Source organism: Saimiri boliviensis, chromosome 12, assembly GCF_048565385.1.
Source record: "Saimiri boliviensis isolate mSaiBol1 chromosome 12, mSaiBol1.pri, whole genome shotgun sequence".
Lineage (NCBI taxonomy): Eukaryota > Metazoa > Chordata > Mammalia > Primates > Cebidae > Saimiri > Saimiri boliviensis.
Genome location: NC_133460.1, coordinates 86,438,167 through 86,465,681, shown reverse-complemented (window position 1 = coordinate 86,465,681; position 27,515 = coordinate 86,438,167). Strand labels below are relative to the sequence as shown.

Genomic DNA, 27,515 nt, shown 5'->3' with positions numbered 1-27,515 from the left:
TAGGATTACAGGTGTGAGCCACTGCACCTGTAATGATGTAATGATGGCATCACTGTAATGATGGCATTACAACATTCAGTGTCGTAATCCTTCCAGATTTTCATGATAGTCTCTCTAATTGGGTTTTCTTCTGTAGCATTGACAGTCCTTCACATAGAGTACCATATGTAATGAGCTTTAAAGGTTCTTATGACCCTCTGATTTAGAGGCTGAATTAGAGACATCTTTGGGGCACTCATGGTGGGTGCTGAATTTGTGGGGTCCTGGGCGGCCAAGGGCATTGTACAGTATCCAAAGAACTTTAAAAGGCAGTTCCTTACTGGCAAGATTCTTTGTGACTTCAGAGACAAAGAATTGATGGAACCAATCTAGTAAAAGGACTTTTGTTGTCCAGGCCTTCTTGTCATATAACCAGAAGACTAGCAAGATAAAAACTAGGTGTTTTATCTTTTCCCTTCAAGACTCAGGGCTTAAAGGTTTATAGATAAGGACACTCTTCATCATAAATCCAATTGCATTTGCACAAAACAGGGTTACTCTTCCTGCCTTAAATCCTGATGGTCACTTTCCTTCCTTATTAATGTCCTCTGCAGAAATTTTTTTCAGAATAGGGTACTTTTGTCTATTGTGTGCCACCACGCCCGCCTGATTTTGTATTTTTAGCAGAAATTTTTTTCAGAATAGGATACTTTTGTCAACAGTGTCCTGTTACCTTGACTTTTTTTTTTTTTTTTGAGATGGAGTTTTGCTCTTGTTGCCCAGGCTGAAGTACAGTGGCACTGTCTCGGCTCACTGCAACCTCTGCCTCCCAGGTTCAAGTGATTCTCCTGTCTCAACCTCCCAAGTAGCTGCGATTACAAGCATGCACCACCACAGCCAGCAAATTTTTGTGTTTTTAGAGAGACAGGGTTTCACCATGTTTGCCAGGCTGGTCTCGAACTTCTGACCTCAAGTGATCTGCCTGTCTCGGCCTCCCAAAGTGCTAGGATTTCAGGCGTGAGCCACTGCACCCAGCTGAGATACCACTTTTTACTGCAATACACAGTTCATTGGAGAGAGGAACTGCTCATGTGGAGATGATTAGCATCACAGGGCATTTTAAGTGGATACTCACACTTGAGCTCAAGACAATAGCAACAGGAGGTGACTATGAAAATATTATAGTAAGGCCAGGTGCAGTGGCTCATGACTGTAATCCCAGCACTTTTGGAGGCCAAGGTGGGCGGATCACCTGAGGTCAGGAGTTCGAGACCAGCCTGGCTAACATGGTAAAACCCCGTCTGTACTAAAAATATGAAAATTAGCCAGGAGTGGTGGTGTGCACCTGTAATCCCAGCTACTCAGGAGGCTGAGGTATGAGAATCACTTGAACCTGGGAGGTAGAAGCTGCAGTGAGCCAAGATCATACCACTGCACTCTGGCCTGGGCAACAGAGTGAGACTCTGTCTCAAAAAAAAAAAAAAAATTTTTTTATAATAGTACAGTAGATACTACACTTATAATTTAATACTGCTTCTTTACATTTGTTTACATTTCTCTCAGCTGCAAATGGTGCCATGTATGGCGTTTATGTATATGATTTTTGATAAATTTTAACTTTTTTTTTTTTAGTCCAATACTGCAGTACTGATTTAATCAGTATAAAATTGAAAGAGCTTTAGATCTGTAATAAAAATTCAAATTTGGGAGAGGGCAAACTTTAAAACAGCAGCCAAGTAGAGAATGGTTGGGGAAAGGAGGGGTGAGTGAACAGGCAAATTTTAACTTTTTATAATAGATTTGTGTATATTTTATAGTAGCAAATGATAAAATAGTCTGTATGTATATTATATGGGTTCATCACATACTTAATGTTTTCTTTTTAATTTTACTTTATTGTTTTGAAGATGGGGTTTCACCATGATGGCCAGGCTGGTCTTGAACTCCTGACCTCAGGTGATCCACCCACCTTGGCCTCCCAACGTGCTAGGATTACAGATGTGAGCCACTGCGCCCGGCCTACTTTATTTTTTTTAAGAGACGGAGTCTCACTATGTTGCCCAGGCCAGTCTTGAACACCTGGGCTCAAGCAATCCTCTCATCTCTGAGTCCTCCCAAAGTACTGAGATTTACAGGCATGAGCCACCATGCCCAACCAATTTTTTCAAAATTTCTAAGGTACACAATTTGCAAAAACCTTTCTAATATATATGTATATATTTCAATTTGCATATAAGTGGACCCACACGGTTCAAACCCATATTGTTTAGGGTTACCTATTTGTTCTACCAGTTACTGAAGGTAGTATGGAAACCTTCAAGTTATAACTATAGATTTTTCTGTTTCTTCTTTAGCTTATCAATTTTTACTTCATTCAAAGTTTTGAAACTGTTATTAGATGTACATATGTAGGTAGTTGTTATGTCTTTATAATGAATAGACCTCTTTATCATTATAAAATGTTGCTGTATATTCCTGATACTGTTTCTGGGTTTTAAGTCTCCTTTGTCAGATATTAATATAGCAGTTCAACCTTCTTTTAATTAGTGTTTTTATAGCATATATTTTTTCTATCATTTTACTTTCAACCTGCGTCTTTATACTTTAGGTATTTATTTATTTATTTATTTATTTATTATTTAGATGGGTTTCTTTTAGGCAACCTGTACAATTGGGTCTTGATTTTATATCCACTCTGAAAGTCTTTGCCTTTTAATTGGAGTATTACATTTAACTTATTTATGAATATAACTGAGTTTAAAAACTACCATCTTGCTTCCCCCTCATTCATTTCTCCCATCCACTGATTTTCCTTTTTTTTTTTTTTTTTTTTTTTAATCGATCTTTTTCTGCCCTCTTTTGGTTTTACTGAGGTGGTGGAGGTTTGTTTTTTTTCATGATTTCATTTTATATCCACTATTGACATTTTAGCTGTCTTTTTTTTCTTTTTCAAGTTTAAAACATGTATTTAAAATACAATTTATAAAATGCTTAATCTGCCAACTCAAGAGCCCATGGTGCAGGGTGGGGTGGGAGTGGGCAGCTGCTTGCTACACCAGCAGAGTAAGACTGCAGGAGTGTGGCCCTTCCTCCCATGCCCTTCTGTTCAGACACCTAAGGGGCCTGTGTGTACCCCTGGGAACACACGACCAGAGAACAGGACCCCAGAGGTTTCTTGAGTCTCTGCTTACCAAGGAGGCTGGGTACAGCTCTGCCAGCCCATCCCTGAGCAGGGCACCCCCAGATGGGGCACAGTAGGGTATGGCTGGGCTGGGCAGGGCAGGGCTGGGCGGGGCAGGTGGGCTCTGGAAGGGGCTGATGGTAGCAGATAGGGTGTTGCCTCCTGCCTGGAGGTGGGGAGCACCCTGATTGAGTGGGCTGAGAAAGGCTGGTCATCAGGCCTGGACCCGCCCCCCAGCTCCTTTGGTTGTAGGCTGACATCAGAGTAGTGGCTCATGGGAAGCAGTTAGCTGGAAGGTCTGAGGCCTGGCCCATGGGGTCAGGAAGGAACTGGGGGACGGGGACAGTACTGTGAAGGGAGATAAAGGGGCAGCAGCCTCAGGTTTCTGACCCCCATCCCCCTGGGGTTTTCGAAGCCAAAGCCTGCAACTCACTTTAAAAAAGGAAAGGAAAAAAGCACTAAGAAAAGTTATAGATGACTACCCCAAAAAAATACCCTCCCACACACAAAATCCAGTTTCCTCATCTCCCCTCCCGCCTCCCCCAACACAATACAGTTTCCTGTTTTCTTTCTTTATAAAAGCATTGACTACCACCTCTCCATTTGGGAAGCCCAGGGCATCACTGCTGGTGGGTGGTTGACAGGTACACAGTGGGCTAAGCCCATCTTTGGCCAGAGGGAAGTGGGAGGACCAGTCCCTGCCACATCCTCAATCCACAGACACCCACCAGCCACCCTTTACTTTGGCCCCCACTGGAGGGTAGTGGGGCAAGAACAGGTAGTCCCAGTGGCTGGGCAGCGAGCACTTCTGGCCTTCCCACCTGGACTACTTCTATGCCCTTGTCCAATTGAAAGGACAGCCTCACTTTGGGTGAGAAACCACTGTTACGTGAGGGATGGACACTATACATTTAGAATGGGGACACTTCGTTAGGGCAGTGGAATATAAAGATAGCAGCCAACTTCTTCCTTGCCTTCTCCTGAAGGTAATCCTCCCTCTTACTGACTGAAGCTCTGGTTCCAGCTTTGCTCACAGGGAATGGCTGGCTTCACACAGGTAGAACGCTGTGCTGTGGACTAGCTGCTAACTCAGCTGGCAACTGGCCCTTCCTCTGGAGGGGAGGACGTGGTGGAGCATGGCTTTCTGGGCCTGGCCTACCATTCCCACAGGGAACCAATGGTGGAGTGAGCCTGTGAGACTCAGCTTGCCACCTTGGCCAACACATGCTGCCCTAATCACAAAACCACACCAACCACTCCGAAATATATCTGCTGGTCAGGAGTGGGGAGGCCATCTGGCTGGCTGAGGGATAAGGCACAGTGCAACGGAAGGGATCAGGAAGCCTGAGAAAAGCCAGGTCCACACAGATCCGCTTTGGGCAGCTGCCCTCTTAGCCTCTTCCACCTCAAGGAGCCAAAGTAAACCCCTGGATTCAGGGACAGAAGAGAAACTGCCTTCATTCCAGGCCCTCACTGGAAAAAGGGGTGATGGGTAGCTTCAGGCTCTGAGAAAACAGTCTGTCGTCAGTCTTTGCAAAACAAAGCTGTTATTTTTCCAACTTTATTCAGAATGTTCTGCCTTCAAGGTACTGATTGCACACATGAAATGTACCAGGTGTAGTTACTGAGCTGGGGCCAGCAATGGAGATGGAGCACCACAGACCCTTAAGAGTTCAAGCCATGCTGGAGTGGGAAGACCTATCCACCTTCTGACGGTACGAGGCAGAAGGCTTAGAGTCCTGGAGCCAGACTCCTGGTTTTCCTTGTGCTGATGGCAAAATACTATACAAGTCTCCTCTCCTTCACTGCTAAGCCCAGGGATGCAGTCTCACTCCCTGGCACTCTGCTCTCTTCCAGAAGTAGTAAGCCTGGCTGGTAGGGAACCACCCTGAGGGGTATGGGAAGGGGAAGTCTGTTCACTTTCCCTGTCTCCCAAAATACTAGAGGTGGGGTTGGTACCCTCCCCAGGCCCTCTGAGCCTACAGAGCTAGCCCAGTCTCCAGGCAAGGCCCAGATGCCCTGGGACTTAGCTCGGGGAGGGAGGTATAGGCATGGGGTGCTCATCTGTCCTGGGGGCTGCAGAGCCCTGCCCCTTTTCCGGGTGGCAGTAGGAATAAAGAAGCTAAACTCACCAAAATCCTGTTGGTTACTGTTTCTAGTGAATTTCCCATAAACATTTTTAAGTAGACTACCAAATTACCCTTTCTCAGTTAAAAATTCATTAAACCACTAAAACCCCTCCCATGTGCTTTTTCTTGCAAGTCAGATATTTGTATAAACAAATAAAAATAGGAAAAAGAAAAAGAAAAGATATTTTCAAATGGAACTTAGTTCTTAAGTGATGACGACATGCACTTGGAGGTAGGTGGGTGTGAGTTCTCATTTGTGTTTTGAAATCCCAAATTAATGACCATGATAAACCGTTATTGCTGGAACTGGCTTTACCCCAAGTGACGCTGTCTGACTCTCTACTCTTGAGTCCTTGGTGGGTCCCCCCAACCTTCCCCTAACTCCCACCCTTTCCCTTTCTGTTGACTTGGGACAGCCCTTGTCGACGTTCCAATCACAGTGGGAATGGGGAGAAGCGGGGAGGTCACAGTGCATGGGGTTCAAGGTCACAGTGGGTGGAGCAAGGGGGATAACAGTGCAAGTAAGTCAGGTCGTTCTCTCTGCTCAAGTCCAGCTGTCTGTCACAGCAGTGCAACCCGTGGCAGGCGACCCAGGAGGCGGCGACGGCGGCATCTTTTCTTGCCTGCATTTATCTGCGCTGTTTGAAGCCTTATGACCCATCAGGACCCAAAGGCTGTCTGATCACATTATTGGGCTGCCTGCTGTCTTCGGGTTGGCAGATCCTGGTTGGCACATCGAGGACGGGTTTCTCCTGCTCCTCCTCTGGGCTGGTGCTGCCCAGGATCTGCTTCCGGGCGTCGGCATACTTGGCCTCCCGTTGTGCTAGGGACTTGACCAGAAGGGTGGGCCTGCTGGTGGAGTTGGGGCTGTTGACCACACCGTTGCTGGTAGGCCTCTTGAGGATATCCAGTTCTGTGGAGGAGGCCCCGTGGGAAGGCTGTTGTCCTGAATCACAATGGGCACTTTGGGAGGAGATTTGGATTTCCTGCCCGCTGGCTGCCGCCTCTTCCCAGCTCTCAGCTACCTCCTCATCTTCCATTTTACTCGCCGTTATCCCTCCTCCTACTTTTTTTTTTTTTTAAGTTGGAGTCTCGCTCTGTAGCCCAGACTGAAGTGCAGTGGCGCGATCTCGGCTCGCTGCAACCTCCGCCTCACAGGTCCCAGTTCAAGCAATTCTCCTATCTCAGCCTCCCAAGTAGCTGGAATTACAGGCACGAGCCACCATGCTCAGCTAATTTTTTTGTTTTTTAGTAGATGGGGTTTCACCATGTTGGCCAGTCTGGTCTTGAAGAACATCCTGACCTCGTCATCCGCCCACCTCAGCCTCCCAAAGTGCTAGGATTAAAGGTGTGAGCCACCACGCCCTATTTTTATTTTTTTAGTGGTTGCTGTAAAGCTTATGATATACATCTTTAACTTATCACAGTGTACCTTTATGTTATTTTTTGAGATGGAGTCTCAAAAAGTGGTATATCTTGGCCAGGCGTGGTGGCTCATGTCTGTAATCCAAGCACTTTGGAGGCCAAGGCAGGCGGATCACCCGAGGTCGGGAGTTCAAGACCAGACTGACCAACATAGTGAAACCTCGTCTTAAAAAAAAAAAAAAAAAAAGATATATCTTAATTTTTTTAGATGGAGTCTCAAAAAATTATATCTTAAAAAGATTATACCACTCCACTCCAGACCTTTTGCCGGGTCTGGAGTGCAGTGGTATAATCTTGGTTTACTACAATCTCCCCCTCCCAGGTTCAGGAGATTCTCCTGCCTCAGTCTCCCCAGTAGTTGGGATTACAGGCAAGCACCACCACAGCCAGCTAATTTTTGTATTTTTAGAGAGACAGGGTTTCACCGTGTTGGCCAGACTGGTCTCGAACTTCTGACCTCAAGTGATCCGCCTGTCTCGGCCTCCCAAAGTGCTGGGATTTCAGGCACGTGCCACTGCACCTGGCCACAGTGTGCCTTCAAAATAATGCTATATTATTTCACATTACATGTAAAAACCTTGTAGTAGTATGTTTCCATTACCCTGTTCTTTCATCGGTACTATTGTTGTCATACATTTTTCTTCTGGGGTTGTTTTAATTTCACTGTACATTGTTGTTATTTTTTGCTTCAGAGAGTCAATTATCTTTTTCCTCATTTTTAAATTTGTCTAAAAATAATTTCTATTTACCCATGTATTTACTATTTCTAGTGCTCTTTATTATTATTTATAGATACAGGTGATATAAGAACATTTTTTTTTTTTTTTTTGAGATGGAGTCTCACTCTGTCACCCAGCCTAGAGTGCAGTGGTATGATCTCAGCTCACTGCAACCTTCACCTCCTGGCTTCAAGCAATTCTTCTGCCTTGGCCTCCCACGTAGCTAGGATTGTGCCACTATGACTGGCTAATTTTTGTATTTAGAGATGGGATTTCACCATGTTGACCAGGCTGGTCTTGAACTCCTGACCTCGTGATTCACCCCCGCCACCTTGGCATCCCAGAATGCTGGGATTATAGGTGTGAACCACTGCATCCAGCCAAGAACATCTTTTAATATCTCTTGTAGTGCAGGACTTTTGGCAACACATTATCTCAGATTGTTTGAAAAGGTCTTTATTTTAGTCTCATTTCTGAATGATGTTTTTTGCTGGACATAGGATTCTATGTTAACTACTTTTTTTTCCTGTCAGAACAAATATTATTATTACATTGTCTTCTGGCTTACATACTTTCTGGCAAGAAATATGAATTTTATCTTTGTTCCTCTGTATGTAATGTATCTTTTTTTTCTCTAGCTGCTTTTACTATTCTTCCATTAACACTAGTTTTATTACGATGTGCCTTATATCTACCATTTTTCTCTTTATTATGTTAATGGGTCTTTAAAATAATAGATCCTTAAATGTCATTGTTGCTAATTTCATCATCTCCCTCATTTCTGGGTCTATTTCTATTGACTGCTGTTTCTCTTGGTTATAGGTCACATTTTTCTCCTTCTTGATATGTCTGGTGATTTTTATTGAAATTGGGTGCTAGATTTTGTTGCCATTCTTTAAATTGTGTTGGACTTTATTCAGGAAGGCAGGTAAAATATTTACGGAGCAGTACAATCCTTCTGACACATTTTTGAAAGCTTCATTTGGGTAAGTTTAAAGTAGACTTTACTCTAGGGCTAGTTTAATGCCACTGCTAATGCATAACTATTCTGGCATCTTGTTTGAATGCCCTAGGGATTCAACAAGTACCCTTCATTCTGGTTAGTCAAAATTCAAACATCTCCCAGCCTTGTGTGAACTCTTGAGAATTGTTCGGCTTACAAATTCTCCGTTTTTGTTGTTGTTGTTGTTGTTGTTGTTGTTGTCTGCCCTAGTTGAGTCAGACGCAACGTATGCAATCCATATTATTAATATTTAGGAACAATTCAGTGGAAACACTGCAAATTTCTGAAGCTCTTTCTCAGCCTGTCTGTCTCCTTTGATAATCTGCCTCCCCAAACTCCGATATGTCTCCTTAGCTCAGCAGGACCTTCAAGTTCCCCTTGTTTTCCCTCTCTTAGGATTCCTATCCTGCACTGCCTGTTATTCAGTATCTGACAAGAATTATTTCCCAGTTCTCACTCTATCATGACTGCAAGTGGAAATTCTGAACTACTTTAAAATACTGCATACTCAATAAACAAACAAACAAAATACTGCATACTCTGAGTTACTCAACTGAATTTTTTGAATTTCACATATTTTTCAGAGAATCTTCCCTTACATTAACTATGTATATATATAATCTCCTGCTTCATTCTCTTTCTTTCCTCCTGTTTTCTCAGTTACCACAGAGGGAAGTCTCAAGTGGATACTGGAAATGGTATATATAGTGAGCATTTTTATGTCCTTTTTTTTTTTTTTTTTTTTTTTTGAGATGGAGTTTCGCTCTTGTTGCCCAGGCTGGAGTGCAATGGCATGATCTCGGCTCACCGCAACCTCCGCCTCCTGGGTTCAGGCAATTCTCCTGCCTCAGCCTCCTGAGTAGCTGGGATTACAGGCACACGCCACCCATGCCCAGCTAATTTTTTGTATTTTTAGTAGAGACGGGGTTTCACCATGTTGACCAGGATGGCCTCCATCTCTTGACCTCGTGATTCACCCGCCTCGGCCTCCCAAAGTGCTGGGATTACAGGCTTGAGCCACCGCGCCCGGCTTTTATGTCCTTTTTAAGATAATTTACTAAAACTTTTCTGATATTCTCTTTCCCCATTTTTCCCCCTTCTATTCCTGGGTCCAAGTTCTAGCCTTAACTAACATTGATCATTTACAAGTCTCTCAAAACAATAAGGAGCGTTTGAACCTGAAGCTTTTGGGTCTCTAATATTTTATCCTTCTAACTGTCTGCTTGGTCGCTATGCCTCTTTGAGACCCTCCATCTGGCTATGGACCAGAAGGGTAAGCAAATAGCATGTAAAGGAATTGAACAGTCTCCTCTGGGTACTAGTTAGCATTTCAGCCCATTAATCTAATTATTTTCCCTGTTGTTGGAGATACAACTCTTTTGGTTGCTATATGCAATCAAGTGCTAAAAATGGCTCAGCAGCTCTTTGAACCTGGCTGCTTAAAGATCACCATGTTTGTCTGCTTAGATTGTTTTGGACAGTTATCTTTTTTTTTTTTTTTGGACAGTTATCTAATAAGTACACTGCATAGCTGAGCTGAATTTATGCAGTTGGAATCCATCACTACATTGAACACACCTCCGAAGGACATTTCAGAATGGATCAAACCTAATTTCTGAGAAACAAAAGCTGTAGCTTGTATACTTGGAGAGTAAAGTGACATCCTTTCCCATTCTTTTCATCTTTTACTCATCCTTTGTACAGGATTTATTTTTTTCAGTGTCAGGGCTGAGCCTTCAAGAATCTGCCTTTCAGATGATTGCCCTGATGAGTCTAAGCTGTCAATGCCAGTCACAGATTTGTCCAAGCTAATGGTTGGTCCTTTCTGTAGCTGCTGTCTCAGGGGCCCTGATACACTGGTGGAGAATTTTGCACTCAGAATTAGCTACCACAGTAACAAAAAGAGGAAGAGGTGGTAAACAAAAGGGAAGAAACCTTGGGTTCCTTATTTTCCCAGTCTTCGAAGGTGTGATACTATCTGATCTCAATCTAGCTGCCCAGTCACTGGTCAGTTAAGCAGCTGACTCCAAACCATACTTAGTGCTACGGGCTCAACCCGCTATGTCCTCACATCTGTGCTTGTGCTTATTGATGGTGGTTTATCTTGATTCCTCAATTTGCATGTTTGCTCCATAAAGGCAAGACTTGGCTCAGGGCTTTCGAAGCTTGTCAGAGTACTGAGAACAATACTGAAGGCACATCAGGGTCTAACTCTAATCTTACCATGTGACCTTGATGAGAGATTCCTTTCTTTTTTGGTTGGGCTTGTGTTACTAAATTAGTCTGCAAACATGTTGACTGTTTGTTGTTTCTTAGGACTCTGTTAGGCATTATGAAAATCCATAGTGTCACACCGAGTCTACTTGAGAGTGCTAAGCATCTAGCTATGACAGATTTCAGTGAGGAAATCAGTAGTAATGGCATGTTGTTTCTCTAGGAGAGGGCCTGCCACTCTGCCTGCCTCCACCTGCTACTGCACCAACCCTAAAGCAGTATATTCTTTCCTCCACAGGAAATCCCTCACTGGGAAACCTATAGAATGCAATTATCTTCCAGAAAGGGTGGGGACGGATGAGAGGAATTTTTCTTTATGGAAGGGGTTGAAAGGGAAGCTATGGAAATAGGTTACTTCTCCCAATTTCAGGCTCTAAAAAATAGTTATTCATAGGGTCATATCAAGGCAAAAGAAAATAATAGTAACAGCTACAGTTTTTAAGTGCTTTCTGTGTGCCAAGCACAGAAAGCTTTCAATACATTGTCTTATTTAGTCCTCAGAACCAGCTGTATATGACCAAGTTATTAGTATTCCCACTGTAAAGATGAAGAAATAGGCTTACCCAGCTCCACCCTGCTGCTAACTGGTGAAGATAGGCCATGAGTCCAGGCAGGCTGACTCTAGAGCTATGCTCTTAACCACTATGCTGTCTTGATTATCACTGGCTACTAATTGGAACTTTTCAGCACTCAGGTGTAACTAGACCCAACAGGGACCTGTCAAGATCTTTACTTAGAGAACATCTTCATAGTGCTGTGCATCTTGTTTAGCTTTAACTAATATTGAATTTGGAAGAATATGGATTTTAGGGAAAGAAGAATTGGCTTTTGCTCCTCCCTCATCAGAATCCCTCTTCTAAGCTGTCCAGCATCTGACTACCACTTAACATAATTGTTAGAATGCCATTGAGAGGCTGTGCTTAGGCTGGTGAAATTGCAAGGTTAGGGACAGACCTTTATTGCTTCTGGGAGAAAAGAGGGCTGTTCCTCATTAGGAGACACATAACCAGTTCTAGGAAAGGCCTGGTTTTAGGAAAATAGAGGAAGAATGGGAGGCTGAATTTAGTCCTTTCAGAGGAAATATAAGACCTTCCATTTTTCTTTCAGGCTCTTGCCCAAGTTTATAGAGCATTTTAGACCCAATAACAAATCCAGAGAAGAGAATTAGGCAATGCCCTGAGTAAGTCATTCTCATATTTGTAGGAAAAGGTATCTTCCTTTAAGTTTGAGGAAATTTGCTGGGTATTAGAAAGAAAATGACTTCAGCCTTTCTGGCTGACAAATGGTGTATTTAACTTGTAATGTTGTCTCTCTGCGGATGATGAGAGGTAGACTTCAGTGTGTATTTACCATTAAAAACTGCCTGCAGCTGCTTGGACCTTCCTCTCCCCTCTAGCAGTCCATTTGCCAATGACCATTATTGAAGGCCTAAGGTATGCTCAGCACTGTTTATTTTATTTATTTACTTATTTTGAAGTGGAGTCTCACTCTGTTGCCAGGCATGATCTTGTCTCACCGTAACCTTAATCTGCCGGGTTTAAGCAATTCCTCTACCTCAGCCTCCCAAGCAGCTGGGATTACAGGCGCACACTACCACACCCGGCTAATTTTTGTATTTTTAGTAGAGGTGGAGTTTCACCATGTTGGCCAGACTGGTTTTGAACTCCTGATCTCAAGTGATCTGCCCACCTTGGCCTTCCAAAGTGCTTGCATTACAGGAATAAGCCACCACACCCGGCCCAGCACTATTTCTTTTAGGGATAAGACAGGCTAGGACCACGAGGTCAGAAAGGTCAGAGCAGTGAACAGTTAGAAAGGTGTTGTGGGAGCAAACCTGATTATTCAGTCCTTTTTTTTCTGTATACCTGTTTTGTGGTCAGAGACTTCTTGCTTCTTGATTCTGTGGGCACTGGGATAGATGTGTCCCAAATACTGAACTGCCATGAGGAATAAATTCCATTACCCAGCTTGCCATGGACCAAACTCATTATTTCTTTATTATCACCTTGCCGAATAAAATAGTGCTTGCCCAGCCCCCTCCACACTGTGGGAAGGAGAAGCAAGAGCAGTATCTGGACTTAGGCCTGGTGATGCTCTTGCTTGTGTTTTCAGAGTTTGATGACTCAGGCTGTCCTTTCCTGCTTTGTGGAAGAAATGGGTTCAAAAAATCATGTTCTCTAGTGAGTAAACAGCTGAAGTAGAACAGTGGTCAAGAATCCAGTGGGACAGATAGATGGAAATTACAAACATCCTTTAAAAAGCCTTTTTATCTTTTTTTCCTCCTGATTCCATTTTAACTCCTGTGTCTGTCTCAAGTCATCCAGAGATTAATTTTTTTATGATTAGGAGTTGGACAGGATTAAAACAGAACTAACTTCATAGAAGTGGAACAGAATGATGACAGTCTTTTTGCGAAAATAGAGATTGGCCTTGAGATAGGAGCATTCATTGTAGAAGGGATTTATTGAATCCTTTCAATACCCCATCCCAAGCCTGAAGACCACAGGATGGCAGCGACCTAAAATGCCCATTTGAAGATCAATGGAAGCCCAACTGAAGACCTTTGAATTTCAAGCTTCAAAATGAGTATTGAGTAATCAAAATAGCAGCCAAAATCAGATATTGCTGATAATGAGTTTGGAGTGGTTTATAAAATTTTGTTGGTTTACACCAACTATCAGCAGGGTTGAGTCAAACCCTGGAGTCCTAAGAGGCTGGGTAGTCATTAAAGCTCAAACAGCAAATCAAGCCTTCACCAGCTTACTTTCTTTTTTTTTTTTTTCTTTTATTTATTTATTTATTTTTTAAGACAGGGATTTACCATGTTGGCCAGACTGGTCTTGAACTCCTGGCCTCAGGTGATCTGCCTGCCTCGGCCTCCCAAAGTGCTGAGATTACAGGCATGAGCCAGCATGCCCGGCCTGCCAGTTTACTTTCTTAGCTCTCCACAAATCATACTTCCAAACTTCTTAGGAGAAGCAAGTTTGAATTCCTTGAATCTTTGGTCTCTGAAGACCAAGTTTTGCCCGTAAACCCAAGAATGTGCCCCAGGTTAGACCAGCCTGCTAGTATAGGAAGAGCACTGGATTGAGAGAAAATTCTGGTATACAATCCCAGTTTTATGACTTTGGGCAATTTACAATCTTTCTGGACATTTATTTCTCCCTCTGTGAAATGAGGGCCATGAACTAGGTAAGTGGTTTCAAAGGTTCCTCCCAAAACTATTACTTTTTTCTTTATATATAATATATATTTTTTTGTTACATGTATTGTCACACCTGTGATTCCAGCACTTTGGGAGGCTGAGGTGGGAGAATCACTTAAGCCCAAAAGGTCGAAGCTGCAGTGAGCTGTGATCATACCACTGTACTCCAGCCTGGGTGACAGAGTGAGACCTTGTCTCAGAAAAATAAAAATAAAACAGAGATGGAGTCTCACTCTATTACCCACGCTAGTCTTGAACTCCTGGCCTCAAGCAGTCTTCCCACCTTGGCCTCCCAAAGTGCTGGGATTACAGGTGTGAGCCACTGTACCTGGCCCAGAACTATTATTTCTATGGTTCTGTCCATGTAGTAGCACTTGGCCAAAAAGAGGTATGATAGCTGCGTGCGGTGGCTCATGCCTGTAATCCCAACATTTTGAGAGGCTGAGGCAGATGGATCACATGAGGTCAAGAGTTCGAGACCAGCCTGGCCAACATGTTGAAACCCGATCTCTACTAAAAATGCAAAAATTAGCTAGGCATGATGGTGGGCACCTGTAATCCCAGCTACGTGGGAGCCTGAGGCAGGAGAACCGCTTGAATGCAGGAGGTGGAGGTTGCAGTGAATCAAGATTAGGCCACTGCACTCCAGCCTGGGTGACAGAGTGACACTTCATCTCTAAAAAATAAAACAAAAAAAAAAGAGATATGATTGCTTTCCATATTGCTCTCCTCAGATGCTAGGAATAACTCCAGGCCCTCCTGACTTCCATGTAACCAGCTGATTCATCTTATTTGAATACATCGGACATTTTTTCTTTTTTCTCCTCACTCACATCAGATACTTCCATTTTTCTCTTTCCATGTTTCTTATTTGTTTCCAACTCAATAGCCTTCATCCATTTGGCACCTTCTATTTGCTTAGACTATCATTTATTTTTTATATGTATTTTGTATACTATCTCTAATCTTCATAATATTATAAGAAGGTAGTATTATGACTATTTCACCATTAAGGAAACTAAAACCCAGGTCAAAGTCAATGATGTTGCCAAAATTTGAACCCAGGTTTCTGATGTCTTAGCCTCTTTACCCCCCACTACTATCCTCTTAGGTTCCGTGTTCATTTCCTATTCTGTAAGAAGTCTCTGGGCTGGGTGCGGTGGCTCATACCTATAATCTCAACATTTTGAGAGGCCGAGGCGGGCGGATCATCTGAGGTCATGAGTTCAAGGCCAGCCTGACCAACCTGGAGAAACCCTATCTCTACTAAAAATACAAAATTAGCCCTGTTTATGGGGTAGTAATTACCCGTCTGGACATTTTCAGTGTCTCTCTTTAAGAATTAAGCTACATTAGGCCGGGTGCGGTGGCTCAAGCCTGTAATCCCAGCACTTTGGGAGGCCGAGGCGGGTGGATCACGAGGTCAAGAGATCGAGACCATCCTGGTCAACATGGTGAAACTCCGTCTCTACTAAAAATACAAAAAAAAACTAGCTGGGCTTGGTGGCGCGTGCCTGTAATCCCAGCTACTCAGGAGGCTGAGGCAGGAGGATTGCCTGAACCCAGGAGGCGGAGGTTGCGGTGAGCCGAGATCGCGCCATTGCACTCCAGCCTGGGTAACAAGAGCGAAACTCCGTCTAAAAAAAAAAAAAAAAAAAAAAAAAAAAGAATTAAGCTACATTAACTGAGTTGGATTTAAGTCAGTTTATAGTGGCAAGCTAAATGAGTTTAAAATTTAGCTTTAAATTTTGAACACACCTATAATCGCAGCTATTAGGAAGGCAGAAGAATTGCTTGAGCCTGGAAGGCAGAGGTTGTGGTGAGCTAAGATCGTGCCATTGCACTCCAGCCTGGGCAACGAGAGCGAAACGCTGTCTCAAAAAAAAGTCTCTAATCTCTGTAAGTTTTTCTGTTGGTATCTTGTGGTCTCATCCTCATCTGGCAGCCTGGCCCCTAGGAAAGACCATATATGTTGCCCTGGTTGGGAGAGGGCTGTTGGCAGCCTCACATGTTTTCCCAAACACGTTAAACTGTCAATGTCAGCTTAAATTGGGAAGAAAGTATTAAACACAAGTTTGCTGTCAGGTCACATCCTATTACTTAGTTGTCCTCTCACTGTTATTCTTCTGGGAATTCAGGTCAACAGAGATTTGAAACAGTAATTTTTCAGGCACAGGGTAAAGCCCTCTGGCATTGAGACTGAATAGCCATTGCCAGGAACTTTTCCACGTTGACGATTTTTGTTTTGCCGCTGCTACCTTCAGGCTAGAATTACTTTGTGTTTCAAAGGCCTTGCTGAAATAAATGGAGAACAGGTTACTGAATAGTCTGTGAGGAATGCATATTACATGTGCTAGGGTGTGTGTGTGTCTGAAACTTAGCAATTTTGAACTAACTTTGTGCACTGGAATCTCATCTGCTTCCTGTCTTGAAGACACCCTGATCCTGATGTGGCCAACAGCCTCACAACCTGCATCATGCAAAACCAGGCCTCTCTGCTTAGTTTTTCTTTAGTATAACCTGTGTCACTTTGCACTACCAAAGTTATACTGGCTATTTGAGTTCTGGCTGATGCGTTGCCAGTTACACTGAACATTGTGAGGTCATTGTGGTAGGCTTGCTTTCACACTGAATAGACAATATTGGCTGGGTGTAGTGGCTCACACCTGTAATCCCAGCACTTTGGGAGCCCAAGGCGGGCAGATCACAAGGTCAGGAGTTTGAGACCAGCCTGGCCAACATAGTGAAACCCGTTCTCTACTAAAAATAACCAAAAAATTAGCCGGGCATCGTGGTGCATGCCTATAGTCCCAAGGAGGCTGCTTGAACCTGGGAGGCGGAGGTTGCAGTTAGCCGAGACTGCACCACTGCACTCCAGCCTGGGCGACAGAGCAAGACTTGGTCTTGTGGGGAAGACAAAGAATAGACGATGTTGTTTCCTCTTCACCAGAATCTGCATAGGCTGAATGAAGATGTATGAGGCCCTAGCTCCTGGCTTATGGTTAGAACTATCCAGAGACAGCCAGAACTTCGAAATATCCCTTGCCACCAAAAAGGCTTTCATTATAAAATAAGTAACTATTATTGACTATTGATTATGTGCCAGGCATTGTATAGTCATTAGCTCATGTTATCCTCACATCGACCTTGTAAGATGTAGATGGCGTTGTCTTAATTTTATAGATACTGAAAACTGAGGCTCAGAGAGATTAGGAAGCTTGTATAAATTCATGTTGCTAATTAGTGGTTGACTGGGGACTAAAACTTAAGTCTCTGACTTCAAGCCTATGTTCTTAATGACTTTGCTCTCCTCTCAGGCCCCTTACCTCCAGAGACTTCAGGGGCTGATGTTTAGGCCCTCCCAAACGTTGCCCACTTTGTTTTTCCCTCCCCTAAGTTGAGGCAAAGTGTTTTAAGGCAAAGAAGAGGGCATGAGATCTTTGAAACTGAGGCCATTTGTGTGTCCCTTGTCTTCCACTTAAATCCAGATGATGTTCCTTTGTGGTGAAGAATCACTTATGCACATAGAATTTTTGGGACTGTTTGAAATAGGCAGGCACCTCCTGGACTGTGAAGGTAGCCTCCGCCTCCCAGGTTCAAGCGATTCTCCTGCCTCAGCCTCCCGAATAGCTGGAATTACAGGTGCCCACTTACCACACCTGGCTAATTTTTGTATTTTTAGTAGAGATGGGATTTCACCATCTTGGCCAAGCTGGTCTCGAACTCCTGACCTCAAGTGATCTGCCTGCCTTGGTCTCCCAAAGTGCTGGGATTATAGGAATGAGCCACTGCACCCAGCCAGCTCAGTTAACATTCTATCAGGCTCTTGCCAGGATCCAGGTATCTGTCTCCTGAGGGTCATAGGTGGTGATGTGAGGATTCTTTGGAGAGCATGTGACCTGCAGGTGACTTACTGGCTTTGAAGCTACCTTGAGCTGAGATGGTCGGCATGATTCTAGGAAGCCCACAAGCCCAACAGCTGATGAAAGAAGGTAGCCTTGTGCTTACAGGGGCATAGACTGTCACCTGATGGATTGGAAAGGGATTTCAACCTGAGAGGGACCTTTAGCATTCCCAGGAAGCAGATACTGAGGCTGCAAATTGTGGTAAAGCCTCAGGCCTTTAGGCAGGGGCTCTGGGGGGATGGTGCTCTGCCTAAGTGTGGCCCTTGCCATTTCCCAGGCCAGTGCTGAAACTCAAACGAGATATGTGCCTTACGTCTGAAGCTACAGAAAGCAAAGTCCCAGGCTAGGCAAGCACCTGCTAGTGTTCTGAAGTCTTGGATGTTCTGGGGCCCAGACCTGAGCCTAAAATGTCTTTTTCCTTGGGAGTAAAAGAAAATTGACGAGGGCAGGAGACAGCAGAGACTAGATGAACTGACACGTAACTTTCCTTGGGTATAAGAGGAAGAAAGGAAGTAGGCCCACCAGAAAGGGCCAGGGAAAGGGGTAGGTAGCATCAGGCAGTGTCTGGACAAGAGAAGAGCTGAGATCGTGTGCACTGTAAATCCAGCCAGGCTTCTGTTTTTCTTGAGACAGGGTCTCACTCTGACACCAGGCGGGAGTACAGTGGTGCGATCATGGCTTACAGCATCCTCCGCCTCCTGGGTTCAAGCCATTCTCCTGCCTCAGCCTCCCAAGTTGCTAGGATTACAGGTGCACACCACCATTAATGTTTGTATTTTTAGTATAGACAGCGTTTCATCATGTTGGCCAAGCTGGTCTCAAACTCCTGACCTCAGGTAATCTGCCTGCCTTGGCCTCCCAAAGTGCTGGCATTACAGGCATGAGCCACTATGTCCAGCTGCTTCTGGTTTTCTTCCAAGGAGCTGGTAGCTCAGGGGCTTTCTCTACTCTCCTCTCCCTGTAACAACCTAAACTAAACCATGCTGGCAAAAGCCAGCTATATTGGGATAGGAAGAAATCACTCTTCTAAATGAGACCTTAGACCTTCTACCCTGCCCTAGCAAGAGGAGAAAGTCCAGGTGATCAAAGCAGCCTTACCTTGCCTGCAGCCTGAGGCTGTCAGGATGTAGTCATAAGGTACAGCCATCTCTTCACATGCAGTACCTTTTTTGCAGAAATTGGCTTTAGCATGTTTGTCCTTTGGCACCTGCAACCCCTCAGGGAACACTGAGCCCAAGTTGCTAGGTCTTAGGCATTGCTCCCCAGAATTCAGGGCATATGAAAACATGTATTACTCTATTCTGTCTGGTTCCTAGGGGCTGATTCCATCTTGGAGGAATTTTGCCTTTTTCTGGGCTTGAGCCATTCACTTCTGAGCCAAGACCTTGACTGCAGATATTCCAGCCACGAGTACAGCCCACGTGCATGAGAGGACCAGATTACTTTGTGGGTGACTGCAGTTGCTGGGTACCAGTCCTCCTGCCTGTAGAACTGACAAATGGAAAAGAGAAGCAGGAACCAGCCTATACTGCTGTCTGTGGGACACATCAGGCAAAACGAGCTTATGCAGCTGAGTGTCTAAAGGGAAGAAAGCTGGGCCGGACCTTTGTCCTAGCTGATCCTTCCCTCCAAACCCAAACTCGGTAACTCTCCTATAGGGACACAAGCCTTCTCTGTGCCCTCCAGCCCTTCTCTGTCTTTGGGAATTTTTGGCAGGGAGACTGTTTGCTACCAAGTGAAGGCTGCCTGGCATAAATTTAGACTGCTGCAGGGAATAGTGCAAAGGCGCCTTTGGGCCCCTCAGGAGCCTGTCCTCCATCCTGACTCTGGCTTATTTCCTCTTCCCAGCCTCCGACTCCCTTCTATCAGCACTGTGTGTTCCTTGTCACCCACTCATTCCTCCAAGGTCCCTGCTGAGCAGGGAGCTCTCCATGATGCCATAGACTTTCCTCCAGGTCAAATCAACTTCCCTCAGATGACCAGAGTAAACAATCATTCCCTCTCCTGCCCTCCTGTTTCTCGTAGCTCACTTCTTCTGACTTGATGTGTAGTGCCTCTCCCCGTGACTGTCCTTGCCTTCAATTCATGATTTCATAAGCTGAAGTCACATCTGGCCTGTCTATGAACAGTCCCTTCCTTCTATAACCACAGATATTCAAGGTTCCTGGAGTCAGTGGAAGTCTGAATCCTCCCCCATAGAAAGTCAGGTTTTGTGGGAGAGAAACCCCTGAAAACAAAGGCTCTAGCTGAGTTTTGAAAGTGTACCTTATACCTAAAGGCTGGGATGCCTAAAAGTTCAATCCAGGCACTGGATAAGAAGACTGAGTTGGCACCGAGTAATGAAAACAAGTAGCAGATGGTGCTGAGGAACATCCCAAGACTGAAGAAATGTGGTTCCTAGAATGGGAGAAGGAAGGAGACATTGGCAAAATCTTACTCAACAACTTTGACAACCTGGCCAGGGAAAGCTTCAGGATAAAACTGAGAGCACATTTGTGGTGTCAGGGGTACTGGTTAACTGAGATGCTCACTGTTCTGTAACCTCTTCTCATGTTCTTTTACCATACTCAGAGTAGACAGACTTTGTGGCCAGGTTGGGCTGGTCAGGAAAGCAGGGAATAGAAGAGATTAGAAAGTCAGGCTGGGTGCAATGGTGCAATGGTTCATGCCTGTAATCCCAGCATTTTTGGAGGCCAAGGTGGGTGAATCTGCTGAGATCAGGAGTTCAAGACCAGCTTGCCCAACATGGAGAAACCCATCTCTACTAAAAATACAAAAATTAGCCGGCTATGGTGGCATGCGCCTGTAATCCCAGCTACTTGGGAGGCTGAGGCATGAGAATTGCTTGAACCCAGGAGGCAGAGGTTGCAATGAGCTGAGATTGCACTGCTGCACTCCAGCCTGGGCAACCATGTGAGACTCTGTCTCAAAAAAGAAAAAAAAAAAAAACAAAGATTAGAAATTTGACCGGGTACAGTGGCTCACACCTGTAATCCTAGCACTCTGGGAGGCAAAGGTGGGTGGATCACCTGAGGTCAGGAGTTTGAGACCAGTCTGACCAGCATGGTGAAACCCTGTCTCTACCAAAAATACAAAAATTAGCCGGGCATGGTGGCAGGCGCCCGTAATACCAGCTACTTGGGAGGTTGAGACAGGAGAATTGCTTGAACCCGAGAGGCGGAGGTTGCAGTGAGCTGAGATTGCACTACTGCACTCCAGCCTGGGCAACAAAGAGTGAAACTGCATCTCAAAAAAAAAAAAAAAAAAAAAAAGAGACCAGCCTGGCCAACATGGTGAAACCCTGTCTCTACTAAAACATACAAAAATTTTCCAGGTGTGGTGGTATGCGTCTGTACTCCCACCTAGTCGGGAAGCTGAGGCAAGAGAATTGCTTGAACCTGGGAGGCAGAGGTTGCAATGAACTGAGATCACGCCACTGCACTCCAGCCTGGGCAACAGCGAGACTCTGTCTCAAAAAAAAAAAAAAAGTGGTCCCAGAAACCTGAGGGATCACTCCCTATAGCCAGGCTGTTTTCTGGGGGATAAGAAGTGAGCAGTTTCTTGGGGGTGTTGTCACAGACCAAACCCAACCCAATAGATCAGCAGCATAGGGCTAAGGCATGTGGGATATGCATAGCCTAAGCCCTGCCTGGCCTTTGATGTCCCCCAGGTGCTGGAGGTGGTGAGAGCCAACTATGACACACTCACTCTGAAGCTGCAGGATGGCCTGGACCAGTATGAGCGCTACTCAGAGCAGCACAAGGAAGCTGCCTTCTTCAAAGAGCTGGTGAGTGCCTCATGGCCGCCTCTGCCTATGTCCTATGTCTTAGGGGCCCGCTCCCAGCCAATGGGTTCCACTGTGCAGATGGGCCTCTAGGGAACAACTGCAGTTTGCTAAGGACAGATAGAACAGGACTTGAGCCGGGCGCGGTGGCTCAAGCCTGTAATCCCAGCACTTTGGGAGGCCGAGGCGGGTGGATCACGAGGTCAAGAGATCGAGACCATCCCGGTCAAAATGGTGAAACCCTGTCTCCACTAAAAATACACACACAAAAAAAATTAGCTGGGCATGGTGGCGCGTGCCTGCAATCCCAGCTACTCAGGAGGCTGAGGCAGGAGAATTGCCTGAACCCAGGAGGCGGAGGTTGCGGTGAGCCGAGATCGCGCCATTGCACTCCAGCCTGGGTAACAAGAGCGAAACTCCGTCTCAAAACAAAACAAAACAAAAAAAAAACAGGACTTGAGGGGTCTGCTGGGATGGGGTATGCAACTTCCCTCCCCCACCACACCAGGCAGTAAGATAAGGTGCCCGTCGAGGTCACGTTGTTTACTTCTCCTCTGTAGCCATGGAGACAGCCCCTGCACAGCTACAGCTGGGCCTGGGGTTTGATGTGTGTTCCCAGGGGCAGCTCTGACTTATTCCTTAACCTGTCCTCGGGGCAGCTAATGAGAGTAATTGATTCTTCTCCTTACGGAATCACTTCTTCCTAAACTCCTAACTGGCCATTGGTCTGAGTGCCCTCCCAGTCTAGTTCTCCAGTCTCCACTTCCTACTTTCCAATCACTCAGCTTCCTGCAGCCCCCACCCTTGGGCACATGGAGCCATGAGCATTTGCTCTGCCTCCTACTTCACCTCCCAGTCAGCGTCTCCACAGAGCTCACCCTGTTGATGCTCCCTTTCCTGCCCTGTGCTCTGAGCTGTTCTCAAGAAAAGCTTAGCCTCCCTGTGGTCCTGTCACCCTACCTGCTTGGTTTACACAAACATCCTGGCTGGGGATGGAGACCGGGACGTGCAGGCCTCTGTACCCCCTCCCATGTCCTCAGACCTCCCCCTGCTAGGACTGAACTTGCATCAGCTCCAAATTTGCTTACCCCATGCCAAGTGTGTGGTGAAGGCACTGCGTTTTAGATAGTTTGTCTTGTGCTAAACACAGCCCAACTCTGATCCTGACATGACATTCCTCAGGATTTTGGACTTCCACAGGGTCAGGAAGACATGCTCTGGAATGAGTGAGTTTGGAACACAGAAACCATTAGTGTAAAGAGATAGCAAGTAGAGCATTTTTATGGGATGGTTGGGAAGTTACAGGAGCAGTGTCTCGAGGCTCTGAGGCACTCACCATGGCCTTACTCAGCTCTGCTTGTATTTGTTCCCCTGGCACAGGGGAGCAAAGAGGGTCTGGTCCAGTTTGGAGCTAATGAGCTCGAGTTGCCTCTGTTTGCCATGCTGCCCTTTCCTCTGCTTCCTGCCTGATGACTTCATTAAGTTTCCTATAGCATAGCAGAAATTGAAGGAAAGCTCCTGAGACTTTGGGGCCCAGAGCAGACACGTTCTCCTTCTCCTCCCTCCCCTTTTTGTTTCTCAGGCAACCTACACAGCTATTTCCTATGGGCAAATCTCCTTGATGAGTCTGCCAGATTCCTCTTGGAATCCTCTCAGAGCAGGGACTTGGGCCCTCTGACCTTTTCTCTGCAGGCTTTTCCCCTGCTGACCCACCCAGGCAACACTTTGTGCAAGGACTGTGGGTAGAGAGCATGTGAGGTGAGCAGTGGGCACACAACAAGGATACGCCCCAGACTTTCGTCTTGAGTGGGCAGACATCTTTAGAAGGAGTACTAGACTAGGAGTTAAGAAGCCTCGGCCCTGCTCCCAAACTGGGACTCAGTAGCTGTGTCACCTGGCCCTGGCCATTGAAACTGGCCTCCTTGGAGCATATCCTTGCCATCTATGCCAGAAAAGGACCGCATCTCCAAAATGCTCCTTCCAACCCAAAAAAGCAGATAAATCCAAAGCAAGAGTTAAGAGACTAAAAACACATCTAAAGAGAGATGACACTAGAGCATGAGTCATCTGGCCTCAGTTTCTCCTCCTCCATCAGATCACTGACCAGTCCTGTCCCCATTATGTATAGCCAAAGCAGGGACAGAGGCCAGCCTCAGCCCTCCTTTCTTGTCTGTGCCTGCTTCTACTTCCCTAGGAGCCCAGATGCTCTTCTCACATCCTCCAGAGTTTGTTCCTGTCAGCCCCTCTTCTCTTCTTCCCTGCTGTCAAGGAACTGTTTGCTCATTTGCCACAGGGATAATAGCTGTTAAGGGTTCATTTCCTAAGAGAAACTTCTAGTGCCCCATGCAGCAGGCACTCCCCTCTACTGTTTGGAACTGATTCTCCTGTTTTCTCTCTGCCTGTGCCCTCCCACCTTTCCCAGGTTCGATCCATTAGCACCAACGTCCGGAGAAACCTGGCCTTCCACACACTCAGCCAGGAAGTCCTGCTCAAGGAGTTCTCCACTATCTCCTGAGGCCACACCTACCTGAGCAGCCTCTGACTGCCCTTACCCATGAATCATGGGCCGGAGGGGGAGCGAGGGGAGCGGGGCTGCCCCCGAGGTTGGAGAGAAACACAGATACCAAGTTCTCTTGGTGAAGACCACACTTCAGTGGAGCTCGGACAGCAGGGGCAGGAGGGGCGAGCCAGGGATAATCTTATCTGGGGAGGAATGGGTGGGCACAGTGGGGAGAGGCCTCCAGGAATGTAGGGACTTGCAGAGTGGGCTCTCTAAACAGCCCCTCACCTTTCCAATCTTGAGGTTACAAGCTGTGGCTACTGACTAATTTTCGGGAGCTGGTGAGACAAGCCTCAGGGTAATGCCAGCACTCCGAAAGTCAGCGGCTCTGCTCGTCAGCGGCTCTGCTTGGCTTCTGAAAACAGATAAACTCTCAGATATAGCTGGAGCCACATCCTGCTTCCTTTGGGCCTGGGGCTGTGTTTGGCTTGCAATTTGTGTCCCCTGTCCCCACTGGTACTCTGTCCAGTCATCAGGACCCTTGGCTCGGATTTAGGGTAGGATAGGAATAGGGTACCTTTTTCCTATTTTCTTTTTTTTTTTTTTAAACAGAGTCTTGCTCTATTGCCCAGGCTGGAGTGCAGTGGCACAATCTCAGCTCACTGCAACCTCTGCCTCCTAGGTTAGAGCAGTTCTCCTGCCTCAGCCTCCAGAGTAGCTGGGACTACAGGTGTGTGCCACCACTCCCAGCTAATATTTTGTATTTTTAGTAGAGATAGGGTTTCACTGTGTTAGCCAGGATGTTCTCGATCTCCTGACTTCATGATCTGCCTGCCTCAGCCTCCGAAAGTGCTGGGATTACAGGCGTGAGCCACAGCGCCCGCCATTTTTTTTCCTGTTTTCTGAATTCAGTGTTGACTCCTCTGGGAAACTGGAGATGCGACTCTGCCCGTGCTCTGCTGTCCAGCCACCACTTTCTGAATTTTAATTTTGGCACCAGGAGTACTGTTAACTTTCCCCTCCTTCCGACCCATTGACTTATCAGCACAATAGGGTCACAACCTTAACTTTTCATTTCTAATCTAGTTTAATATGTCTTTAGGGTGTGTATGAAATAAACATTGACAGGTTTTTGGAGCCCTCAAGGTGCCTACTTTGCTGGTTCCCTTTCCAGCAGCTTCCCTGCCTCCCTAGCCCCCACTCCTTTGGCAGCCTCCTGCCTCTGCTGAGCTCCCCTCCACGTGTTCCACCCCCTTACCCTGCTGTTGTTTACATCCAGCCTCCCTGAGAATTTCCTCTGGGGAGGAATCTGTTCCTGTTGTGGTCTAGTGCCTGGGAGGGAAAGAACTTTCTGCGGGTAGGGTACCCTCCATCTGAAACAGGCCAGGGGAGCATCATGCATAGGGCCTCCATTCTGTCCACTCAGATTCTGGGTGAGGCCACAGGCAAATCTCTTGACTTCTGGGGAGTCGGCCTGTGGTTCCTCCCTTGGATAGCCTCCATGGAACCACTGTAGGCTTTCCCCACAGCTGCCTCTGAAATAGCTGCTGCTTCGAGATCCTCCCTTTTAAAACTCTTTCTAAAGCCCTCAGGATGGCGGGGAGCGAACAGCACTGGTATATCCTAGGAGTAAGTGCAGGAATTCAGCAGTGAGAGCGTGTCTGGGACCACCTGGGCTGCTATCCGTTTAACCTCAAATCTCTTTGGGATACTTGCCCTCCCTGGGAACCAGAGTTCTGGCTCTACTATTGAGCAGCTATGCACTAGTTCCAGAGAATCCACTAATAGGCTGCCATGTATAGATGTAGGTTCTTAAGAGTTCACAGGCTGGGTCATCTCTGATCACTGGATGGATAGCTCAGCCTGGGGCATTTAGTGTTTTCCCTGGTGATAAACCCCAGAGCAGCTAGATCTGGAGCTGGTGACAAGTTGAAATTATTAAAAATTGATTTGTGTGGGACTGTCTTTAGTGTCACTTTTTTTTTTCTTCTAAATCTCTATTGCCCAGACTCATCCCTCAAAGATAGAGGTAAGGTGATCTCCTAGGTGCTGGTCCCATCTGGTTAGGGGACCTCTGCCTGTCCTTGTGAACTCTTCTCTTTCCTCTCAGTCTCCTGGCCTTAGTAGAGCCCACTTGGGTTCAGAGAACTGTAACCTCCCTTGCCATCTGGGTGGAAGGAGAGAGAAGGGAGTTAGTTCCCTTATCTCCAAACTTAGTGGTACTGAGGGGACAAGCAAACCCATTTGGCCACTCCTGGATTTCTGCCAGCCTTTCCTCCAAGTGAATGAGGACAGGTCTAGGGCCTGGGGCACTAAGCAGAGAACTCCTTGCCCTCCATTGTAAAGGCCCTTTTCTTGACCAATTTCTTCACATATACCTATTCCAAGAACTCCAAATGAGAGTGCCCATTCTCTCCTGAAAGTCAACTTCAACAGGAGCTGCCCAAGCACTGTCTATGCCTAGCCTCTATGCCAGGTCTGTGGAACTCCTCCAGAGCCAAGGGAGATCCAAGAGCAGGGCATTGCTCCTGAAGACAGTCTTACCCTTAGCCACTTGTCCCCCAACTTAAGCCAGAACTCCTGCCACAATTCCCACTGGGTTGATTAAATCAAGTGGTTGGAAATGAAAGCCAATTGAAGAGATTAAGTGTGTTTGAGTCACTTTAACTGAAGTTTTTGGTCTTAACAGGTCACTCCTTCAGACCCACCAGACAAGGTCCCCTCATCCTCATAGCAAGGGGTTGGGGGACTTTTGGGTGAGGAGCCCAGAAAGCATCCTGAGGAAGGTCAGACCTGTGGGGTTCAGACATTCAGAAGCCATTCCTGGGACATGAGGGAGCCCAGCTCCCTGCCTGTCGAAAAGGAGCTAATCTTAAGGAAAGGGTTTCATAACAAGGGCATTTATTTCCTACTCTGTATCCTGACTTGGATCCCCAAACCCATCAGTCGCTCCCCAAATATGCCGGAAAACAAGGAATCTAGGACAGGACAGGTGACAAGAGAGAAGGGCAGAAACGTGGGTGCAGGGGAGAAACAAAAGAGCAAGGGTGTCTTGAGAAACTGACCTGGGTCACTAGTTTTCTTATCTTCCCAGTCAGCCTATGGGGGGTAGGGGTCACTAGATGAGTGAAGGAGGCACCCTGAGAGCGAATGGGTTCCAGAGATGGGGTCCTGGTGTGGGTGAGAATTGAGGTCCTTCTGGAACTTGAGAGAAGATGAAATTATAGTCCATTGGCCAACGATGAGCCTACTATTAGACGCTGGGTTGACTCTTCCTCTGCATCCCTAACCTGCTTTAAGCACGGTAGGGACTGTCTGGGACCACAAGAGATGCATACACGAGAAGAGGAACAACAGAAAATAGAGGCTTTTGTGGCGGCAAACGGAGCCGGGGCTCAAAGACAATACCCC

General features: G+C 46.1%; 1 protein-coding gene and 1 pseudogene across 7 annotated transcripts in view; one reads left to right on the top strand and one right to left on the bottom strand.

The window, feature by feature from the left end:
* ARMH3 (armadillo like helical domain containing 3) overlaps window positions 1–26,061 on the top strand; it is a 231,271-nt gene extending 205,210 nt beyond the window's left edge. For 6 of the 7 annotated variants that reach the window (XM_074382784.1, XM_074382786.1, XM_074382785.1 and 3 more), the window contains 2 exons: window positions 21,491–21,607; window positions 24,027–26,061. In XM_074382784.1, coding sequence (XP_074238885.1) covers window positions 21,491–21,607; window positions 24,027–24,119 — 210 coding nt within the window. In that variant the 3' untranslated portion in view covers window positions 24,120–26,061. Of the gene's footprint in view, window positions 1–19,136; window positions 19,464–21,490; window positions 21,608–24,026 lie in introns of those variants that run through there. The other variant, XR_012512924.1, reaches the window with a different exon arrangement.
* LOC120362537 (SUZ RNA-binding domain-containing pseudogene) lies at window positions 5,907–6,329 on the bottom strand (annotated as a pseudogene).
* Window positions 26,062–27,515: the final 1,454 nt, after the last annotated feature.